Source organism: Oryctolagus cuniculus, chromosome 1, assembly GCF_964237555.1.
Source record: "Oryctolagus cuniculus chromosome 1, mOryCun1.1, whole genome shotgun sequence".
Taxonomy (NCBI): Eukaryota; Metazoa; Chordata; class Mammalia; order Lagomorpha; family Leporidae; genus Oryctolagus; species Oryctolagus cuniculus.
In genome coordinates, this window is record NC_091432.1 from 120,377,918 (window position 1) to 120,399,577 (window position 21,660).

General features: G+C 51.6%; 1 protein-coding gene across 3 annotated transcripts in view; it reads right to left on the reverse strand.

Moving 5' to 3' along the window:
* Positions 1 to 21,399, reverse strand: part of KIRREL3 (kirre like nephrin family adhesion molecule 3) — a 577,652-nt gene extending 556,253 nt beyond the window's left edge. Inside the window, exons 1-2 of one of the 3 annotated variants that reach the window (XM_051818702.2) lie at positions 20,958 to 21,399; positions 18,109 to 18,519 (exon numbers count right to left, since the gene is read on the reverse strand). In XM_051818702.2, the coding sequence (XP_051674662.1) occupies positions 18,109 to 18,163 (55 nt within the window). In that variant the 5' untranslated portion in view covers positions 18,164 to 18,519; positions 20,958 to 21,399. Of the gene's footprint in view, positions 1 to 18,108; positions 18,520 to 20,872 lie in introns of all 3 variants that reach the window. The other 2 variants (XM_051818695.2, XM_051818703.2) reach the window with 2 other exon arrangements.
* Positions 21,400 to 21,660: the final 261 nt, after the last annotated feature.

Below are 21,660 nucleotides of genomic sequence, written 5' to 3' on the forward strand. Positions count from 1 at the left end.
ACCTGCCCAGGCTATGGAGAAAGAGCTACACACACCCATCCATGATGACCTGGGAGGAGAGAGTGCCTACTGCCAAACTCTGTGATGGACAGGCAATTCAACTTTCATTTTGGATGGAGAAATAGAGAGACTGACAGATGGACAGACCTTCCCATCTACGGGTTCACTCCCCATATAACTGGATCTGGGCCACACTGAAGCTGGGAGCCACAAACCCAGTGGAGAGCTCCCACGTGTGCGGCAGGAACCTAAGCAGTTGAGTCACCACCACTGCCTTCCAGGGCCTGCATCAGCAGAAAGCTGGAGTCAGGAGTCAGAGCTGGGGCATGAACACAGGCACCTGGTCATGGGACGCAGGTGTTCTAATCACTGGGTCAAACACCTACCCCAGGCTCTCCTTAAACTGGGAAAATGTCGTATCTTTTAGGGCGCTGGGACAACCACGCATCTGGAAAGCTAAGGAAGCCTTAACCCACACATGCTCAGGGAGACTTTTGTCAGTGCGTACCCTCAGCAGAGCAGGCTCCAGGCTTGGTGTCTGGGGAGCTGCAGGAAGCCTCCCTAAGCACCTTGGAGGGTGCCTTTCCTCAGGGTGCCCCCCAGCTCTGGCCTGTGGGGCCTCTGGTTGGCAGTGCCTGGAGGACATCTCTGAGTCTGTGCACAGCACACTCCCTTGCCGGGGGACTCTGCCAGGAACAGCAGCCTTTAACAGCCTCATTAATATTCAAATCTATTCAAGTCATTTCAATTTGAATTCTATGCATATTATCAGATAGAACAAAATGCAAATATATACAAATTCATCCATATGAAGAAATAAATAGGGAAGCTCTGCATAATGGGATTATAATCATTCTCGGGGCCCGTCTCTCTCCTTTAATTCCCCAGAGCTTTGCGGCCCAGCAGCAGGCCTGGCCCGGGACAGAGGTTCTCAGAGCTGAGCACTTGACAAGCCTATTTGCAGGTGTTATCATTGTATGAAGGGCATTCCTCTCCCTGGGCTCTTCAGGTAGAGCTGGGGCGGGTTGTGATGGCTGTGGAGGTGTGGTAGACTCAGCATCCCCTCCGACTGTTCTGGAGCTGGCCCCAGCCAGAGTCACCAGTTCTGGCCCTCAGATGTGCACACTGGCCCTCGGGCTCCCAGGGGAGGGCCTCACAGCTCCAGCCCTTGAACAGTGTCTTCAGACCCCGGTGTGTTTTGGAGGAAGTGGGGGGGGGGTGCTAAGCTCCCGTACATCTTAAAGGGGCCTCTCATTCTCACTCTGTGCTGCTCTGCCTCATGGTAAGACACGTGACAAATGCACTGTCCAGCGGCCACCTCCCCTTACAGGCACCCATGGTTTCCACCCACTTCCTCCTCCTACCAGGACTCTTTTCTAGCCAATCCAAAGTCAGCAGCCAGAAACTCAACCACATGTGGAGGCAAGGAGAGAACAATCAAATTGTGGGCAGTTACTGTCCTACAGTCCAGCTAAGCAAATGGAGAAAAGCACAGTGTCCGTTTGTCCTTCCTTGTGCATGGGAACTGCTGTTTATCCCTGCTCCATTCCAGTTATTCCAATGGCAGGAAGAGGCCAGGGTGTATGGTAAGAGTGGTCCTCATACTCCATGCTGATGGAGACAAAGTACATTGCTAATAAGTAGCAATGAGTAAGAGTTAACTACAGAATCTAACAGACGCACCCCCTAATCTCTTCCTTGCAGAACCCAATGTTAGCTGCATCTGCTGGTGGCTCCACTGATGAACGTATGCACAATCTCTGCCAAGTTGTTGTATAATAGCCATTTCTGGGGCCGGCGCTGTGGTGTAGTGGGTAAAGCTGCCGCCTGCGGTGCCAGCATCCCATATGGGCACTGGTTCAAGTCCCGGCTGCTCCACTTCCGATCCAGCTCTCTGCTATGGTCCGGAAAAGCAGTAGAAGAGGGCCCAAGCTCTTGGGCCTCTGCACCCACATGGTTGACCCAGAAGAAGCTCCTGGCTCCTGGCCTTGGAGCAGCACAGCTCCAGCTGTTGCGGCCATCTGGGGAGTGAACCATCGGATGAAAGACCTCTCTCTCTGCCTCTCCTTCTCTCTCTACATAACTCTGACTTTCAAATAAATAAATAAATCTTTAAAAATAATAATCATTTCTTACTGAACATTTGATAAGTGCTTTATGGATATAAATGGGTGGGAGCAGAGGTGGTCATTCTCCCTGATTCACAGGGAGACTGAGGCATAGATTTCTCAAACAGACAGGTGGGATAAGAACGCCTACATTTTTCCTGTGAGAGAGAGGCCATCCAGCTTTTGTCGTGGGTACCTGTGGTAGAATAATGGCTCCTTATAATGTCCATGTTCCAATCTCTGAATACAGTGCCTTCCATGGCAAAGGGGATTCTGCAGATGGGATTAAATGAAGGCTGTTACGAGGGTAAGGTTGTCCTGAATTACCCTGTTGGGCTTGATGCAAGCACTGGGTTCTTCACAAAACGAGGGCAGGAGGAACAGAGTCAGGAGGAGGCTATGTGAGGAGGGAAGCAAATGGCTGAAATGAAGGAGGAAGGGGCCACCAGCCAAGGAGTGCAGGCAGTCTATGTAAGTTGGAAATGGATTTTCCTCCACAGCCTCCAGACACCAGCCCCATGAGACCCATCCTAGACTTCTCACCTCCAGATCAGTAATACAATACTTTTGTGTTGTTTTCAGCCAAGAAGTGTACTGTCAGTTGTTAAGCAGCCAGCAATAGGATTTACTATGATAGACATTTATAGCATTTCCAAACTGAGGTTCCTCTTTCTAACCAGGGAATTCAGAATATAATACAAGCATGTGTTTTTGCATGTCTCCCTCGGATGGTACATTTTAGATGCATAGGGAATAATTTCATACATTATCACAATGATGTCTTTGGGGGCACTTAGAGGTTACTTCTCCTAATGAACTCCACGAACAGGGTGGTATGGCCTCACCTCTCTCTGTCCCCCAGAAAAGCACACCATCGCTTACCGTGAAATGAAACAGCCTGTCGAGCAAATCTACCCTGATGCTGGGCTGGTGCTCAAGAAGCCTGGAAATATCAAACTGGAGTGTGACAAACACCTCCCTTGAATAGTGCCCATTGCTCAGCCCGGCCACTCTGGGGTTATCCCTAACAGCTTTGTGAGGCAGGCCTGAGAGAAAACCTGTTCCAAGGGCCATGCCCAGAGCCACATACCAGGTGTGTGGCAGAGCTGATGGCTTCCTAGTCTCTGGTGTTCAGCCTGCCACACTACTTGGAAGATGAGGAGCTGTGTTGGGTGTTCTGGGCCCACTGCAAGTTTCTCCTTGATTGACAGGCTACATTCTGACACGTCACAGCATGAGCTGTACAAGGGTGGTCACAGCCAGCTGCCCTGGGAGAGCTTCCAGGCCACCCTTGCTTGCTGCTGCTGCTAAGACAGAGCCACTACATCCTCCTTCTCATGCCTCATTTACAAGACAGACCCTCAGTCAAGTGCAGTTTTTTTCCCCAGCCTGCACCGTGGTTGGATTCAGCCACCAATCTTTTTCTAGGAACCCGCCCAGGCCTCCGGCCTAAGTTTCCCTTCTGCGGTGCCGTGTTCCATGTGAGGGTGCGGGGCCTACTCTGCTGAGTGCCCTTTAAGTACATAATAAGAGGACAAGAGGCCTTGGAGGAGCCCTGGAGAAGAAGGCATGGAAAAACTACTGAGTTTGGATTTAGAACTCCCGGATTTTCATTCTAATTTTGACACCAGCTAGCTTATGGGACCTTGGACAGGCCATGCCACACAGCTTGGACTCACCAGCCTTGGTTTCCAAAGTGAGGATGGAGAGTTGATTTGGGGAGGAAGGCCCTAACAAAATGTGTGAGTGTTCGGGAAACTATAAAGTATTCCAGAAATGCAAGCAGGGTTTAAATTATTACCACCTTTTCCCTAAGGAGTACTTGGTGCTCATAGGTACTCCAGTTGCAGAAAGCAATAATAATGATGAGTAGAGCATATTCTCTGATAAAGCACTTTCATGGGGTGGTAAGTGAAATTCCGGCATGGAGAGGTAGCAAGGAGCTAGAATCTCTGACACAGAAACACGGGCTCTGTGCCGATTCTGCACCCAAGTACAACACGGTACTGCCCACGCGGGTCATTAGGATCCAGCCCTGGCCTTCCGGAAGCACACGGTCTAGAAGGGAAGGCATGCAGGAAACAAGCCACTTAACTACGGGGTGACAAGGAGCACAAGACGTTCCCATAGATGGCTCCGGACAGAGAGAGAAAGAACACTTCCATTAGCGTATAGCAGGGAGGTCAAGGAAACCTGGAGGGAAGGAGGGGTGTGAGAGTAGGTGGAAGAGTAAGTTGTTCTCTCTCCTGAAGGTCTGCACCCTGCAGGTGCAGAGGAACCACCAGAAGAACACAAAGCCATGCAGAAGACAGAGACCCGAGTGCCTCCACGTCTGGCACACTGAGCTGTGGTCGTGGTTAAGGTTGTAAAATATGTCACTGATAAGTGGAAACTTGGAAGCCTTCTTGCATTTAAGGAGTGGACCCCCATGTTTCATCGTTCCTGTCTGGACCAAGGGGTGCCGAAGCTGTGGCCTTTGAGTCTCAGTGTCTTGTGGTCTCCCAGAGGCTAACCTGTGTATCTCTCACACACACGCACTCACTAGTCTTTTTCTCTGTCTGTCGGTCTCTCCTCTCTAGCCTGCATACCCACCACCGGTGTCTCTCTGCCTTTCCTCTACCACCCCCACATTACCTGGGCATCTGGGGAAATGCATAAAAAGCAGCCAATGTAGGGATCACAATGCCTGTGAACCTGCTACAGGTGCCCGTCTCTGTTCTCTCAGTCACTGGGCTCCGCAGCTTGTGTATTCGGCTTCCCTTTGGCGATTTTGGTTGAAGAAAGAGGCCCAGAGGCATGGTGATGAGAATGTCATTGTTTCATGAATTGAAAGACAGAATGACAGTAAGCAGCTAACAGATCCCAGTTCACAATGAAGTGAGTATCAATGTCTGAGGTTGTACTGACCTTGAAGATTAAAAAAAAAAACAAAAAAAAACAAAAAAAAACAAAAAAAAACAGAATTCTTGGGATGCATGATGATATACATTCAAATCTCTTCCTTGAGCAAAGTATAAAAATCTATGAGCACCTCTGGTCTACCACGCTGACTTTGAAACAGGATTCTAAATGCAGGTGCAAGAGCATCCATGGCATGGTTAGCCAGTTCTTTGCTATCAACAGAGACGATCTCTGGCAAAGCTACGTGTTCCAAACCCTATGTTCCTGAGTTTACCACAAGTTTGGCTTCCTAAGTTCAAGACTGATCATGCTTCCTTCCCGGTCTGTGCAAGTCACCCTAAGGTAACTCGAAAGCCATCAGCAACAGCTCCCGTGAGCCACCTTGAACCCCCTGGCTAGAAATGGCACTCAGACTCTTGCAGGCTCACTGTCTACAGAGCTGACACGGAAGTGGAGACGAGGGGGAAACGTGTGCTAAGTAAGAGTGCAGCATGACAGAGCAGTACCCGCCAAGTTTACAGCGTGCCTTTGACTGAGCTGGAAGGCTCATGAAAGCACAGGTTGCTGGGACGAGTCCCAGGGCTTCTGATTCAGGAGGTCTGGGCTAGGGCCCAAGAATTTGCATTTTGAACAGTTTCCCAGGTGGTGCTGATCTGCAGACCACACTTGGAGAACCATTGCGATAGTGAATCCATGAACTCAGATGACCCCGGAACCACATGAAGAGCCTAGTTCTGCCTTGACACGGGAAGTAGTTACCTGTCAGCATGCATAAGTGAAGCCCACGCCTAGAACCAGGGCGATAGATTGACCAACTAAAATTCTTTTCCCACCAAAACTGTGAATGAATACATCTAGTAAATTCTACATCTAAAGTCAGCAACCTAAGAAGACTAAGGTAATTTAGGTCAGAAAACACAAGTCTACACACTTTAATTTTCCTTGGCATGCATTTGGTGGCATTCATTGATGTGGATTTTAGAATATGCATTGCTAATGACAGACACATGCAGGACTCCTGTTATTTCAGCAGGAGAACAAGGGAGGAAGGTGAGTTCCCAGGTTGGTAATTCCCGATTCTGACCAGCTCCAGCATTTTGAAAGGTGTGGATTTCTATCTGTGACTACCTCTGCCTTGGTTTGATGGAGAGAATGTGAAAAGTAAAGCCCCTGGCTGGAGAAAGGGGCATGTGTGTGTGTACTTGGAGCCCTGGCAACAGCCGACAGGGCACTGCCGATACGATCCGCATGTTCCACTGAAGGACTCAGGCCGCGGAATGAAAAGCAGGAGGCTGATGTCTTCCACGCGGAGATCTATCTGCCTTGCATTCTCCCTCTGTATTCCTCTGATTCCATCTAAAGGAGCTTTGAGGACTTCAAAGCACTTTCATGCTTTGCTATTTTATCATAAGTGTCTATCTTAAACCAATATTATGATTTTCAGCGTGGCCTAGGTAGATGCATGCCATCTTCCGAAATGATTTCTGACACAAGGTAAGTTGCACCTGCTGAAGCCAAGGTGAGACTTGTAGGCTGAGCGGCATTCACGCTCCCCTACGTTCCCAGAGCCTTTTTGATTTCTCTCTGACGACCACTATTAATCATCTCAGAACCTCGTAGTCTCCTGACATTTTTACTATTCTGCACTTGACAAAAAGGAGGGTTTTGATGTCCTGGAATGCTTTTTTATGTAGCAGAGTTTCCGCTCTTACAGCATACCACTAATACCAGGCTAACCTCTCCCTAAGCAGAATGGGGCTTACTTTATTTCACTTTGCATAAATCCACAGAAGGAAAGGGAGGTGGTGACGTGTCCTTGTTAAGAAATCGGCATTTGGCTTTCACCACGTTAGGCTAAACTGGAGCTGGTTTGTGGAGATGAATGGCAGGTGCTGGCCAGGGGAAAAGCTTCTCAAGTCCTTACTCAGCTTTTCTACTAGCGGAAATTTCTTTACATTTGTAAATCAGGGCTTGTTCCCAAATCCTGCAAGTCAGGCAGGAGAAGCAGAGGCTGGGACAGGTTTCTGTGCCTTGCTAACATTCGCACAGCAATAGAGACACTGGTGCTACTGGACTTCTTCCTGAAGGGGCCACAATAGCTTTGGCATGTGCACATGGGTGTTCCATTGGTGGGTCTGTCACTTCCCAGCCAAGGGACATTCAGACAAGTTACAGGATCTACCTAAGCCTCAGTAGTTTCCATTGGCAAATGGGTGTACCATTTAATAAACCCTGCTTTACTGGGTTATAAGAATGAAATAAGGGAAAAACATCACAAAGTACCTTAGCACAGGCCTCAGCAACACCCCCACCACAGCCAGCCCCAATTCAGCAATGACAAGGCTTCCATATAAAGAAAGAAACAGGATGGGGCCAGTGTGCCATGAGACCATAGCAGGTTTCAATTCTTTTCTAATCTGACTGCCTCTCCCCCCACCCAAGTTCCAGCTCTCTCTGGAAGGGTCCCAGAGCACTAACAGAGAGACCCTGTTTGTGAGAGAAGAAAGGGGGAAAGGTGGAAAGGTGGCCAGATCAGGGAGCTAGGAGGTAGCTGGCCATAGTCGCACGCCTCGCCACTATAGCATCATGCCATTTAGGAGTGAGCCTAGTTCCTATTATTTTATCACAAATTCTCCGACTATGCAGTTCTACTTTTCTGATGCATGTGTAGCCTCAGATTTGCAATTGGAAATTAGGTTTTGCAAACCCTAACCAAAAGCTTTCTTCTCCGACTGGCGATGCTCCAAAAGTCACCTGCCATTTGCCAGAGAGCTGTCAGTCATGCAGAGTGTGCAAGACTGTCTCTCTGCAGCCCCACTGCCCCTCCCCAGAAGAGAGCCTGGGAGGATGAGGGGAGCAGCTGGCCGCTCCCCTTGCACCGGAGGAAGCAGCAAGGGGGCTCTGATGGGAAGTCACAGACACCTGCTGGAAGAGCCGCTGGCATCCAAGACCTAACGAAAGATCACCTCATGTCAAATGACTTCTGGCAGCACATGCGGCCAACTGCACCAGCCAGTTGGGCCACACAGACATGGCAAGGGAGTGGACAGTGCCAGTGGTGGCCTGCTCCTTGCTTCACCCTGTTTCTGCTCTCTTCATCTCCCCTGGGATTCTCAAAAAGTGACCACATGGAGAGGAAGGAAGACCCCGTGTGGATGGGCCCGCAGGCCACCACTCCCTGCACCAGGCACGCGTCCACTGGCACACCTGCCCCCAGGATGTGCCGGCCTTGGCCTGCAAGGCTGCATTTGCAAACAGTCCTGGCTCACCGTGGTGCTTTCCTAATGCTGCTGCTAGAAATGAGTAATTCCTTCTAGAGGTACAAACAGAAAAGTGTTTCCATCGCCTGCCTGGGAGACCAGGCATACAGAAACCCCACTGCAGCATCTGTTTGTTTAGCTGCCTCTGCACTGGGGGCGGCGGGGGGGGGCAGCAGCAACACTGGCTGGATGGTGAAGGTGGAGGTGGGTGCAGGCTCAAAGTTGCCAGCTGGGCAGAAGCGGAGGCCCTTTCTGGGGAGGACCCACATGCAACAGGCACGGGAGAAACAGTCCCTGTTGCTGGCCACTGAGTTGAGGTTCCTGCTGTCTCTGTGTAGCTCATCCAACCCCCCTCCTGTGAGCATTAATGGTGCCTGTCATAGGATTCTCTCAAGGCGCTGCCTTAACACCCACAGAATCAGGAGGGGAACTGGCCTGAGCTGGAAAAACTGCTGCTCAAGGAAACGTTGCCCTCACGCACCAAGGCCTCCCCTACCTGCCCTGGCCCCTGCCTCCCACCAGGCTTCCCTCCCATCTTCAGCTCCCAGCAGCCAGACTCTCCCCAAGCCTAGCCGGGCCTCTCAGCTTGCTCTGCACCCACACCTGGGCTTTGCAAGCTCTGCTGCTGCCACCATCAGGCTGACTTGGGAATGGCAGTCTTTGCCTGGCTTCAGATTCCCAGCACTTTTCCTCCCTCTGCAGCAGGTGCAGCGTCCTAGCAAGGAAAAGGCTTGGGTTGCCAGCTCCCAAAAGTGATGGAACTCCCTGGGGTTGTGGGGTGAGACCCCAGTGTCCTCAAGGGAGATGCGGGTCAGGCCCTAGACTATGGGAAACAAAGCTGTCAGGCAATAGGGGGAGGGGGCTTCTCTTTCTTCACCACCAAGGTAGTGGGGAAGTTCCACCTTGTGCCGCACCCATATGGGGACTGTAAGTTTGTGTCCCTGAAGGCCTGCACCATCAGCCAAGCTGCCTCAGTGTCACTCCGAAACTGACATAGCTTCCAGCATTGCCAAGGGTGACAGGTGGACTGTCACACTGCACCTGAGTGGAGTCACCTGTGACATCTGCAGGTGACTGACGGAAATGGGCACTGACATGCACCAAAGAACAGAAGGGCATGATGGCTTCTTGCCAGAGCTGAGAGTGGGTGGCTCAGCAGTGACTCTGGCGACCCTGTAGACATTCAAGGCCTTCCTTGGAGAGGAGTGACTCCTCACAGGGCAAGATCACATTTTAAATAGTTGGGTTCTTTCCTCTGCCTCCTGGTGGGGAAGGGGCTCAGTATCTCTGCAAGTATCGATGTCACCAGCACTGCTTTCTATTGCTTTCATTATTTCTAGTTTCATCACAATATGCCAACAGGTATTCACCGTATTCCGGGTGTCCAATAGTGTGGCAGCAGAGGCAATAAAAATCGTGGGTATTTTAACCAACCAATTAAGAGAAGATAAATCTCTGTCCTGCTTGCTTCCTTGCTGTGTGTGTGTGTGTGTGAGAGAGAGAGACAGAGAGAGAGAGAGGCAGAGAGGGAGAGAGAGGGAGAGAGAAACAGGTGCAACAGTAGCCATCCATGCAGTGTCTCCTTCAACCCACAAGGGTGGCTGTCATTTCCCCAGGCAAGCATGGTTTGGAAACTTGTGCCTTCCAAGTGAAGCTGTATGCCAGGAAGATGAAGGAACCAACTCAGAAAGCATCTGTAGTCAAGAAGAAATAGAGCTACAGCATTGGATCAGCTTTTGAAGGTCAGCTCTGGGACTGAGCTCCCCGATCTTCATAGGGAACTCCTGACGTCCTTTGTGTGCCCACACACTGCCAATTCCCACCAGTTGTAACAACACAACTCATCCTGGGCCACAGCTTGCGATCTTCTCATGCAGGTTTTAATGTTGATGACTTGGACAGCTGAGAACACCCGCACCTTGAAAAGCATCAAGCACTGGGAAAAGTGAACCAGATTGGGCATGCCTTTGGTCATGAAAGGTGACACACCACCATGGCCACTTCTTATGGTTGTCGTGCTGATGAAGTGGGGTGGTGCTCATGAGAGAGACACTCTGCAGCTTGTAAAGGCTTAGGCAAATGCCAATTATCATCACAGTCATCATGGTAAGAAGATAGTTCTCGTCACCACCATCGACAACAACTGCAAGAATCTGCCAGGCACCTATAAGAAAATGTGATGGCAAAGAAATCTATAGCTCACCATCTACCTGTATCCATAATAGATTGTTGCCAAGAGATAATAATCAGAGAATATCAGAGCTGGGGAGAATTGGGATATATTCGAGTCTAGTTTCTAAGCATTCCTTAGGAATTCACTCTTAGACTCCTAATGACCTAAAGTCCACTCTTAGCAAAACACTATCTGCAATGGGGAACTGCGGTTTTGCTCCCCAGTGAGCTTGTCCTGCCAGCCCCCAGCAATTCCTGAGAGCAGGCCACATGGATGGATCGGGCGAAGCGCCGTGCTCTTGAGTGGGAGGCGTCAGTGCCCGAGTCCCATAAAGCATCCCCAACATCTTCTCTGAAGAATCATTTCACCTGCAACCGTGTTTTCCCCAGAGCCGGCACAGCTCAGCTTCTTGAGAACAAGTAAGACATCAGCAAAATGTCTCCAGTATCTCTTCCCTCCTGCCCGTGCACGCCTCCCCTCTAGTTTATCACTCATCCTCAAGGGCAGGCTGTGAAGAGATTTCAGAAACTGGCAACTCCCATTCCTCAGTGTGCTCTGTTGGTCTGAGCTCCATACTCAGCGAGACCCCCGCACCCGAGCTCTGCTTTTTCCCACCTCCCTTACTCCACACATCACCCGTAGGCTTTCGTCTGCCTACTTTCCTTCTCTGTCCCCTTTCTGGAATATAGACCAACAGTGGAGATCAGTTCCACCCACTTCTTTTACTCATGTTTCCATCTCTTTACTTGCCAGCTATGAAGAAAGACGAACTAGAAAGAGCCAGTGTATTGCCACTCCATTCTGCATGTTTTTAACCCTCTGTGAAACACAGGAAAAATCAAGAGGACACAGTAGCGTGTAGAGATAGAGCTACAGACCCATGCTTTGAAAGTATTGACTTAACTCTATCACTTCAGCCTCCAAACATCCATCATGGTCATCATGGCCATTTGCAACCCGGCTCCTCCTCACCCAGGCATTGTCTCCTATTCCCCTAACACCCTAATATTGCAGCCATCGCATCACCCCCTCTCCCCCGCCTCTGACCACATCACTTTTTGTTCTGCTTTCTTGCTCTAGCCTGAGCCACTCTTTGTGTTCCTATGGAGAATTCCTAGGCATCATTTAAAATGAAACACAGAGGTTACCTCCTCCAGGCAACCTTTCTTGATGCCTTTGGCGACCATGGCTGCTCTGGCAATGCACTGACAGCTCCGAGCCCATCACACCGCGAGTGCAAGTCTAAGTGTCTGCTGCCCAATCAAACTGAGAGCTCGGGGGCAGAAACACAGTCTCAGACAGCTTTGCCTCAGAAGCCCCTGGCACAGAGCCCATCATGAGTGCTGGTCAAGTGGCAAAGGGCTGAACTTTGGTGTCAAGTCACAAAGGAAGGAGCAAGAAATTTGTCCCAAGGAGATATCAGTGGAGCCCCTGGGGAAATGTGTGGCATGGTGGAAGGTGACATGTGTTTGGCTGCAATTCCCAGCATTAAGTTCTAAGTTCCCACCTTGTAGGCATAATTGGAAAGAACCCAAACATGTCACAACTGTCCAGTACATACAGGCCAAGGGAGCAGACCATGGCGACAGTTCACCCTGAAGTGTACACATCCTGTCGAATACAGGCACACATGGACTGCTGCCGCTTTAATTTCAGCGATGCAAAAACTAGCCTCAGGCCGATTGACTTTGCTTGCCTGGGAGGATGTGAGCACCTGGTGGAAGATTAGGATGAGAACGTAGATGCCATTAGAGGAAATGGATTCGCTCTAAGTTCTGGAGACCTCAGTGCACTTCAGCAACAAGTGCTCTGTGTGTGTGTGTGTGTGTGTGTGTGTGTCTGTGTGTCAGGCAGGGAAAGAGCTCCAGGCTGCTGAGGAAACCCTCCCCTGAGAATATGGCTATCTTTGGCCTCTCTGTGGCCATTGTTTCCAGGAAGGACGCAGATGCCTGTCCACCTTCCACTCTCCACACCCAAACAGAAGGACTGCACCAGGCGCAGGGCTGAGCCCCGCTGGCCACCCCTTGCAGGGTCCTAACCTGTTAGGCAGTGTACCCAGGGGAAGACAACATTTATTTAATCCTCACGTGGTGTTGACTGTGTACTTGTTGAAACATTGTATGCTAACAGGAGACATTTGTTTCCAAGCAGCTTATGCTAAATTGCAGTGATATAAAGAAAACACTTACCCAATATTGACATTTACTGACTTCTAGAAGGATACAGTCAGAATCCTCATTTTCAGCACTGGGAGAGGAGGGGGGAAAGGCATCATGTTTGATCCCTAGCTCCTTCAGTGGGTTAGAAGCAGAAAGTGGATGCAAATTACTGTTACAAGTGGGGAGAGCACATGGCAGACTCCTGGCCCTCCGGTGATCCCTAACTGTGCCGTGCTGTGTCGTTCTGAGGGGGCACTCCCACGCGTTGACAGAAAGCAAGACAGAACCTCCTCTGTTTGAAGACTTCCAATAGTGGATCAGGATCTATATTTTTTCTTGGTGTGCACACCTACCTGCCTTCCATCTAGCCTTTCCCCTGCAGGAAGGAAAATGGGCCGGCCAGTGGGGTGCCGCATCTCCATGCAGGCAATGTGCCCATTGCCCTCCCACTCTATCTGGAAGGCATGGCCAAGCAGTCACAACACGCACCAGTGAGCTGGCTTTGCTGCTCACTCCCTTGGGGACAGCACTGATGGGATAGGACACACAGTTGCCAGGGCAGTGGCTCCAGCTGTACCCCACTGCAGTGTCCCTGGCCTTGAGGGAGGACTGAGGCCCCCGCTGCTCTGCTGCGACAGCTACCACTGCGGTCAGGATCACTGTGCTGCTCAGGGTCCACGTGTGGACGGCAGCCGGCTCCTGATCTTACCTGCCTTCTCCCCTTTGATTCAGAACGTCCCGGCTCCCAGGCACAGGACGAGTCCAGGGCCTCACTGTGTCCTGACTGATCCAACGCTAAGTCACGTCAACATCTTACATACTGACTGTATCTGGCTGCCCACCCCAGTCTGTACCCAAAAAAACCAATGCTCTTGGCTTCCCTCCCCCTCCCCCAACAGGAGCAATTTTCTTTTCCTCATTCATGTTTCCAAAACAGTTTATCTTTTTATCTCCTTGGAAGAAAAGTACTCTGCAAATCAAAGGTATCATTAGTATTGTTATTATTTTGCTATTGAAATCTCTTGAATTCACTCTGGATTATTCATGTGCTTTTTTGGGGCTGCAATATAATGCTGCCTAAGTCACCCCCACTGGGCTGAACAAAAAGGAAAAATTGCATCTTCAGGCCTAATCCCCTGCTGGCCCTGGCTGCCACCAACACAGGCGCACACCAGGCAGGGCTGCTCCTTCGTCCCATGCCTCACTCAGCACTGCCATGCACAAGCCAGATTCTCCTTTGTACACACAAGTAAGGGCCCCATGGTGTTCTTTAGTGCAATGTGAAGGCTTCGACCCCACCCCGTCCTCAATAGGTCTGGCTGGCAAACCAAGGCCTCCTGTTGGGGCAGCAGACACTAGGGCCACCCTCACAGCCAACAGGCCTCTCCTGGGGAGGACCCCAGCCGGGAGGTTTGTAAAAGAAGTGGCTCCACACCCTTGGCAGCTGTGCCTTGACCTTCCAGGACAAAAGCGTGGTTCTTCCCCCTCTAGACAAGACGTCATACCACTCAGGGTCCCCACGGCAGGGAGTGTCACACTTAGTACTTGCCCTATCTTTTGTTACATGACATTGCTGGGTAAGGATAAATGTTTCCAAAGTTGCTGTTCACTCCGTTTCCTTTTCTGAAGGCTTCTCTGCTTGGATCCCTGGATCCCCTCTCTTCCAGTCCTTAGGCAGACTCCCTTGGTCTCAAGATCTTTCCAGAGACCCTCTCCCCTTCCCAAGGCAGCCCCTGACAATTCCAAGTCTCCTGGGGTGGTTCTTCCCTTTTCCACGCTTCTTGTCATCTCGTGGCTCCCTGCACCCCAGACAGCTCGCTCCTCTCCCTCTGTTTTTGTCCCCCTGCGTACTTGATGCTCGGCTGTCCTCTTGGAGACTCAAGTCACCATGAACCGCCACCCTCTAACAGTCTCTTTGAGTGCTTCCTGGCAGTCGAGAGAGCAAGTGAGCTGCTTAGATTCTTCCCAAGAGGGAGATGACAGCCCAGCTCAGGTAAATGCAAGTTTTTACTATGACCCCAACACAGAGCAGCGTGATGCACACACAAAGCCTGCAGGACATGTGGCTTCAGCAGAATTAGAACCTGTGGAGACTCACAGCCCCTAGGCAGGGCAGGACGCCTTGGGAATGCCAGAGCCTGAGATCTGAGAATAGGGAAAAGGACAGCTCCCGCAGAGCACCGGAAGTGGACAGCACCATGCTTGCACCACTGCATGTCCCTCAAGCTGTCCTAGCACTGGCGATCCCATGGGAGGCCCCGAGTCCTCAGTCCCACTAAGACGTTGCTCCCCTAAAGCTACTCCAGAGGGCGTGAGCAGGCTGGCTGGGACAGGAGGAAAATAGTTGTGGGTGAACTGAGAAGATAAAGGGGAAAAAACAGAGCAAGTTCTAAGTTTATGGATGACAAGAGAATCGATTTTTTTTCACCCAGGGGCAGAACATGTCTTTTCTCTGCAGGAGGCAAATTGTGCTGTGACATTATCCCTCCCGGTACAAGGCACGACCATCCTGACAGCCAAGGAAGGAGGCATCCCCAGCAAGAGAGAAATCCACGAACAGCACACACTGGCGCCTCTCCATTTCCTTGTGGGGACCCAGGCCCGGGGACACTGGCAGGGGTAGAAACACAAGGGTGTCATTTAGCCTTTCTGCTGCCAACCTCAAGAAACATAAAGAAATATTTGATCTCACTCTGCATGAAAAGCTTGATCTTTAAAAGAATAGGGCCACAGCATATTACTGACATTAATTATACATTAATGTCTGCTCTCTCTCTAAAGGGTTATGGAAAAAAGTAAAGATGAATAAACAGATAAATCATGAGGGAAGGGATAGTTGGAACTGACTTAAGAAGTTTACCTGCATTTTTTTTTTTTTGCCAGTATAGTATTCAGAGCAATGTGTGGCATGTTCTCTTGGCATGGGACACCAAAGCACAAGGAGCAGCAAGCTTGGGAATTGTGTTCCCAGAAACCCCACAGTGGCACGCAGGCTCCCCTGGGGAGAGGTGCCAGGCAGCAGATGGCTGCATCACCAGAGTGCTGAATAAGGCTCTAAGAAGAACTCTGGCCACCTCTTTCTCTGTGTATTTCCCTGCAACAGCATCCTAGGCATGCAGGAGACAGGGGCCAGGCAAGTGGCTCAATGGTGGATATCAAGTAGGGTTGTGAACTCAGTTGCTAGACAGGGGGATCACAGTGACCAGAGCCAAGGAAGCTAGTTCTCTCATGACCTGTTGAAAGTGGATATGCGCTGTCCAATATCCTGCTGACTAGGGCACTCCATGCAGGGTGGGGACGGGGCATAGTATACGTATAGTATGCGTGAGGATTCACAATACTCAAAACAACATCCACATTACAAAGAAATGTTGATAGATCCAATCAAGAGCTCTCCATACCATACCATGATAAAGTCCACAAAACAGCTTCCCACTGGACCCTGACAGCCTGTCCGATGCTGTTTATTCAAGAGACCTTCAGTGACCAGGGATGGACGATCTCCTTAACAGCTACATCCACTCTGTCCTCACAGTCTTTCTGGAGACCTGTTTAGAAGTGCTGTGGATTATGCATTTACCATGTGGAAGGGTGGGCTGAGAACACTCAGGAGTAACAAGGCACTTGGAATGGCATGATGCTGTGGTTTCTGCTTTGGGGCTAAGGGTAGCCGGAACAGGGCATTTAACCTCCATAGGTAAATCTTTAAAGATTCATATAAGGCAGTCCAGAAATTGCTGCGCGCTGAGAAAGGAACAAGCATAAGTGGGAGATGCACAGCATAATGGGCTTAGATGGCTGGGCAGGCACTTAGACACCTATTGGTTTCCTATGCCAATCCAGAGAAGAATCACCGATCAAGCTTCTAAAAATACAAAAGACTGATTAAAAAGTACACTAGTCCCATGTAAGTGTGTGTGTGTGTGTGTGTGCACGCGTGCACATAGGGTTGGACGGGAAAATGCCCTGCATGTCTCAAAGATTCTATATGTAACTTCTGAGGGCATTCATTGGAGGCAAATAAGAATGGAAGTGAGTGTGTGTGTGTGCGTGTGTGTGTGTGTGCCCATAAGCAAACACAAACACACACACACCACACACACACAAACCGGAAAAAGGGTAACCTTGCAAAGTGGTAATATAACCGCACCTATCTCCATACCGATGTCCTGAGACAGTTCTTATTTATTCAGCCTGAAAACTCAGGGGAAGGCAATTTGTCTTCCTGCTGCTGGAAGGAGCCCCGGTGAGACACACAACATGTGCGTACATGAGTGTGTGTGCACAGGCAAGGGCACACACAGACACACAGCATGGAGGGGCCCCTCAGGTTCAATCAGGAGGCTCAGAAGCCAAGTTTGGGCTGTACAGATAAAGAGCAGTCTGCAGTGACGGCAAGTACCAGTGGACAAGCGAGCGGAGGCAGGCGGCCGGGTGCTGCTTGCATGTGGCCGGTCCCCACCGGGTGCGGGGTGGAGGGAGGCACGCTGTTGCCTAGCAAAGTCAGCCACCCGTGGCGGTGCTTTGCTTTCTCCAAAACTTTCACCCTTCATTTAATCAACAGATGGACGCGCTCTGTTGTGGATTTTTCTGTGAATCCCGTGCCTCTGAGAGCCGGGCTGGCTGGCACAAATGCTGCCTCTGATGGCAGAGGTGGCTTTGGTAATTCCCAGAGAGTGAGAATGCACCGATCTCCGTGTCCCTACAAACTCAATTCCACAGGTGACTTTGGGTGCGTTGGCTAAGTCGGCACTCAGAATCTCTCTCCCAAATCCACCCCCTGCCTAGCCCCCACGTCGCTCCTCTTCACCACTACCAGTCCCAAGGATCCCAGCGGCTAGAAGCCCAGAGGAGCAAAGTTCTTCCCAGAGAGTGCACCTGGTCCCCTCTCCCTGTTTTGCTACAGAAAGCCACAACAAGCAGCAGGGGTGCAACCCCAGGGCACGCCCTGCATCCAGCCCCGTGCAGGTTTCAGAATCCAGCCTTGAACTCCAGGACCGCCAATGAAACTCTTGCAAGCTCTCCCCAGCCGCTGCGAGTCATCCCCTTCTGAAACTAGCAACGGCACACACCGCCAGTCAACGCACCCAGGCAAGCCAGACCTTGCTCTAGCCGAAACACCCACCTCCACAAAACTCCCCTCCGCGGATCTCTCCTTCCCCAGCCCCGGGGCTGAAGGAGAGGAGGCGCCCAAAGTTCACAGCGGCACAGCCACAGAGATACTCCCTAATTAACATACCAAGAGCATAAAGGACTCATTTGCATTGGAGAGTTTGAGCTGGAGGTTGACGGATGAGACAGGAAAATGGACCCCCCCCCCCCCGGCCCCTTGCTTGCAAAGGAAAAATAAATAGTACCATTTTGTTGCATTCGCACAAGGCAGAGAGAGGCGCATCAATCAGCCCCGAGTTTCCGAAGCCGGGCCACATTCCTGCCCGCAGCCTCCCGCGCCCTGACAACCCAGCCCACTTTCCCCCAACTCCAGCAGCGCTGGGGCTCTTGCCTACCTTGGCTGAAAAGGAAGAAGCAGACGAAGAGCAGGTCGAGCTGCGAAGGTCTCATTCCTCCGCGCAGCGCGGGCAGCCGGCGGGCCAACTTGAGCGTGCAGTTAAGTTGCTCTCCCTCGGCGGCGGCGGCTCGCGGGGCCGGAGCTCAGCCTGCGCCGCGGTCCGCTCCGGTTCGCGCGCGAGACCATCCGTCTGTCCGGCGGTCCCTCCGGGTGGCTGCCGCCAGCCGAGACGAACTGCCTGCTGCTTCTAACAGCCTCGGGAAGCCGGGAGCGTCAGCAAGGTCCCCACTCGCCGCAGATCCATTCTCTGGCTCTTGGCATCCCAGGCACACGGCTTCCTCCGGCGGGCTCCTCCCACAGCAAGCGAGCGAGCGAGTGACGAGTGACAGAAGGGCTCCTTTCACTGAAGCTGGGGCGGGGGGAGAGGGAGGGGAAACAGGTCATAATTAAAGAGGAAACACTTGGAAAAGGAGATCTATGCCACTCGGAGGGTGGGGGCCGGGGGAGAGGAGGCCGTGTTCTTTCTTTTTTCCCCTAAAATCGGGGGAAATTCAGCTTTTGTCACCATTGTTGGCCAAAATACATCTTGTGCACGGAGCGGAGCTGTGACTTTCTGCCCACACGATCTAACGTTGTCTAACGGGAGAGAAGTTAAGGGAGATCCTATGCATGCACACGCATTAAAATATGCACAAGAGACTGGAACTGGGAAGAGGTGGGGTGGGGGTGGGGAGCCTCTCTCCCTAGCAAGGACTTGGCTGGTGCCTGCAGCGGGAAGCCTGGAGTTGGAGGAGAGATAAGCATGCTTTGCATTTCTGAGACTTTCCTGGGGGGTGGGGAGTAACAGCCCCTCAATGCTAGGATCTCGGTTTATCTGCTGTGCACTGCTCCTGGGAGACAACATGCAGGAACTGGTGGGTAGAAACGAGGTTTGTGACACATCCCCATTTATTATTATTATTCTGGCTTGTGCATTTCCTAACAAGGACAGGAGAGCAGCCTGCGTTTACGTTGGGAGCTGGTCCTCTAATGAGCACTCCATCACTCCGAGTGAGAGAGCGGCTTCTCCGAGAGGTGCTGGGAGTTGGATTGCGAAGGAGAGGCCAAGGTCATAAACACATGTCTCCTAAGAACCTTCAGGTCTTCTCCCTGTCATGAACTCACACTGCAATCAAACTGCATTTTATGCAGGACATCAAAGTGAATTTATCTAGGGCTGTTTACTTGACACTTAGGCATGCCTGGTATACAAAGGTCACAGGCACAGACTGTGCCTTTAGGAGCTCAGACCCTCTGTAGTGTGGAAGCGGAGGACATACATACTAACTGTGAGGACATTACAAAACAACACACACACACAGGCAGCTTTATAAAGAGTGAGCAAAGGGGCAGTAAAGAGTGAGCAGAGAATGAATGATGCTGGCCATGTGTGCCATTCAACATTCAATTATAAACCCATCACCTTCACAGGACCCTGGGGAGGTCTTTGGGGACATCTGGGACGCTGCCTATTGGTCCATCAGTATCACACAGTATTGGGGGACTTGGCTGGTTACAAGGCACATTCCAACTCCAAGTTTCCTTGTGAACTTGAACTTAAAAAAAAAAATCATTGATTGGTATTTATGAACAAGAAGGAAGGGACAGGGGGCAATGTGAAAGTGCGCCCTGCTGGGAGCTGGTACCCAGTGGCTGACATCAAAGATCCACAAATGAGCAGGTGTCTGCTTTGTTGACTTTGCTATTCTTAACTTAATAGTTTATTTAACCGCATCCTTTACAGGCTGTTAAACATATCAAAGGGAAATTTGTAAGCAAGCTTGGGGGTGGTGTGTGGTGGGGGGGGGGGGAGAAATGCTGAGTGGCAGAAACTAAGAGGACGTGCAGGAGGCACCCATCAGCTAAATTAACAAACAAGGTAGAACAGCAAAGTGCATCCCAGCCTTAGTCCATTAACTTGGTATAAACGCCAATGTAATGAGCCAGAAGAGGCAAATCACAAACGCTCACAAAAGATGAATGATATTGTAAACAACATATGCCAAATAACATATTAAGACTGAAAATATGTTATGTATGGTGGCTGCAACGTTGGTAGTCGCTTTCCACGAAACTGACAGGAGTGGGGAGAAATTTCAGTCTGGCTTCCATTCCCAAGGCCTAGCCTGGCAGAGAATAAAACTAATATTAGACTGTAGATGGCACCTTACCGACCAACATTTGATGTTTTAACTAAAGATTTATCCTTTAAGCTGTTGTTTCATTTTGATTGCTAATTCCCAAATGGCCCGGGGCCCAGGTTTGCTTAACTCAGCTCCTTAGGGAAGTCTTTTACAAAGCCAGGGTCCCGAAGCTGGGGGACTCTGCAGGGTACGGGTACGGTAACCAGGCACACGTTCGGACGTGTGCACACCTGCTCACACTCTCGCTCCAGGAACGGGGAAGGGTTGGGGGGGGAGTGGGATACGGGGTTGGAAGGGCACTGGTTCCCGGGACGGGCCTCACGAACGCCCACAGCCCCTCCCCCCACGGCTGGCTCCGTACCCCTCCCCTCACCCCCACAACCCCCAAACAGTTGAGCTGGTTTCCTTCTCGGCCCCCCTCCCGCTGCCTCCGGCCTCCAGCAAGGGGGAAAAAAAGCTTGGATTAAGTGCTGCGCTGCCCGCCTCTAAAAGGACCAGGAAGCGTTTCAGCCGCGAGTGCGGGAAAACCCACGGCTATCTTCGGCAGCCACCACGTGGGGCAGGGAACGCGAGCGGTACCTGCACGGCCTCCAGCCGGCCGGGCTCTGGCGCCAGCCCCGACGGCGGCCTCGCCATCTCCGCCCCGGCCAGCCTGTGGCCTCACCTCCTCCGGGGGCTCGGTTAACCTCCTGGCGCTGCAAGGTGGCGTGCGCGCAGCTCGCTCGCGGGGAGGGAGGAGGAAGGAGGGAGGCGGCGAGACGCGGACGGCTCCACCTGATGGAGAAGCGCGCAGCGTCCTAAGACCTCGCGGTGAGCAGCCAGGAGAGGCGAGGAGCCAAGGCCGCCCGGGCCGGAAACCTCCGCGTCTGGGGACCGGGTCTCTGGGCGCAACTGGTGCGGGTGACTGCCCTAAGGAGACAGCAGAAAACCAACAACTTGGGAAACCGCCCGAGTTCTGGTGCCCTGCACCTCCAGGCTCCGGGTCTCTGCTGCGCCCACCGCGCAAACCAGGGTCCCTCACCAGCAGGTGGCATCCTCCCCAGCGTTTCTCCTCCAGGCGTGGAACTGGGGAGGCCGAGGCCTCCCGCCCCAGGCCCTCAGTGCCCAAGGGGGTGTCCTTTCGCTCGCTCACTCACTCCCTCCCTACCCGCACCCCGACCCAGGCGAGCTGACGAGAGGGGGATCGCGGGTGGGGATGGGAGGAGCTGAACGGAGTCCGGATTCCACAGAGAATGGCCCCAGATCCTGCTGCTCGCTGGCCAGGAAGTTTCAAAGGAGCTAAGCTCCAACAGTAGGACTTCCAAAGCCGGGTATTCAGGCAGCAAGCACGCCCCCAGGGTTTTCTTGGCTATGGGACAGAGAGTGAG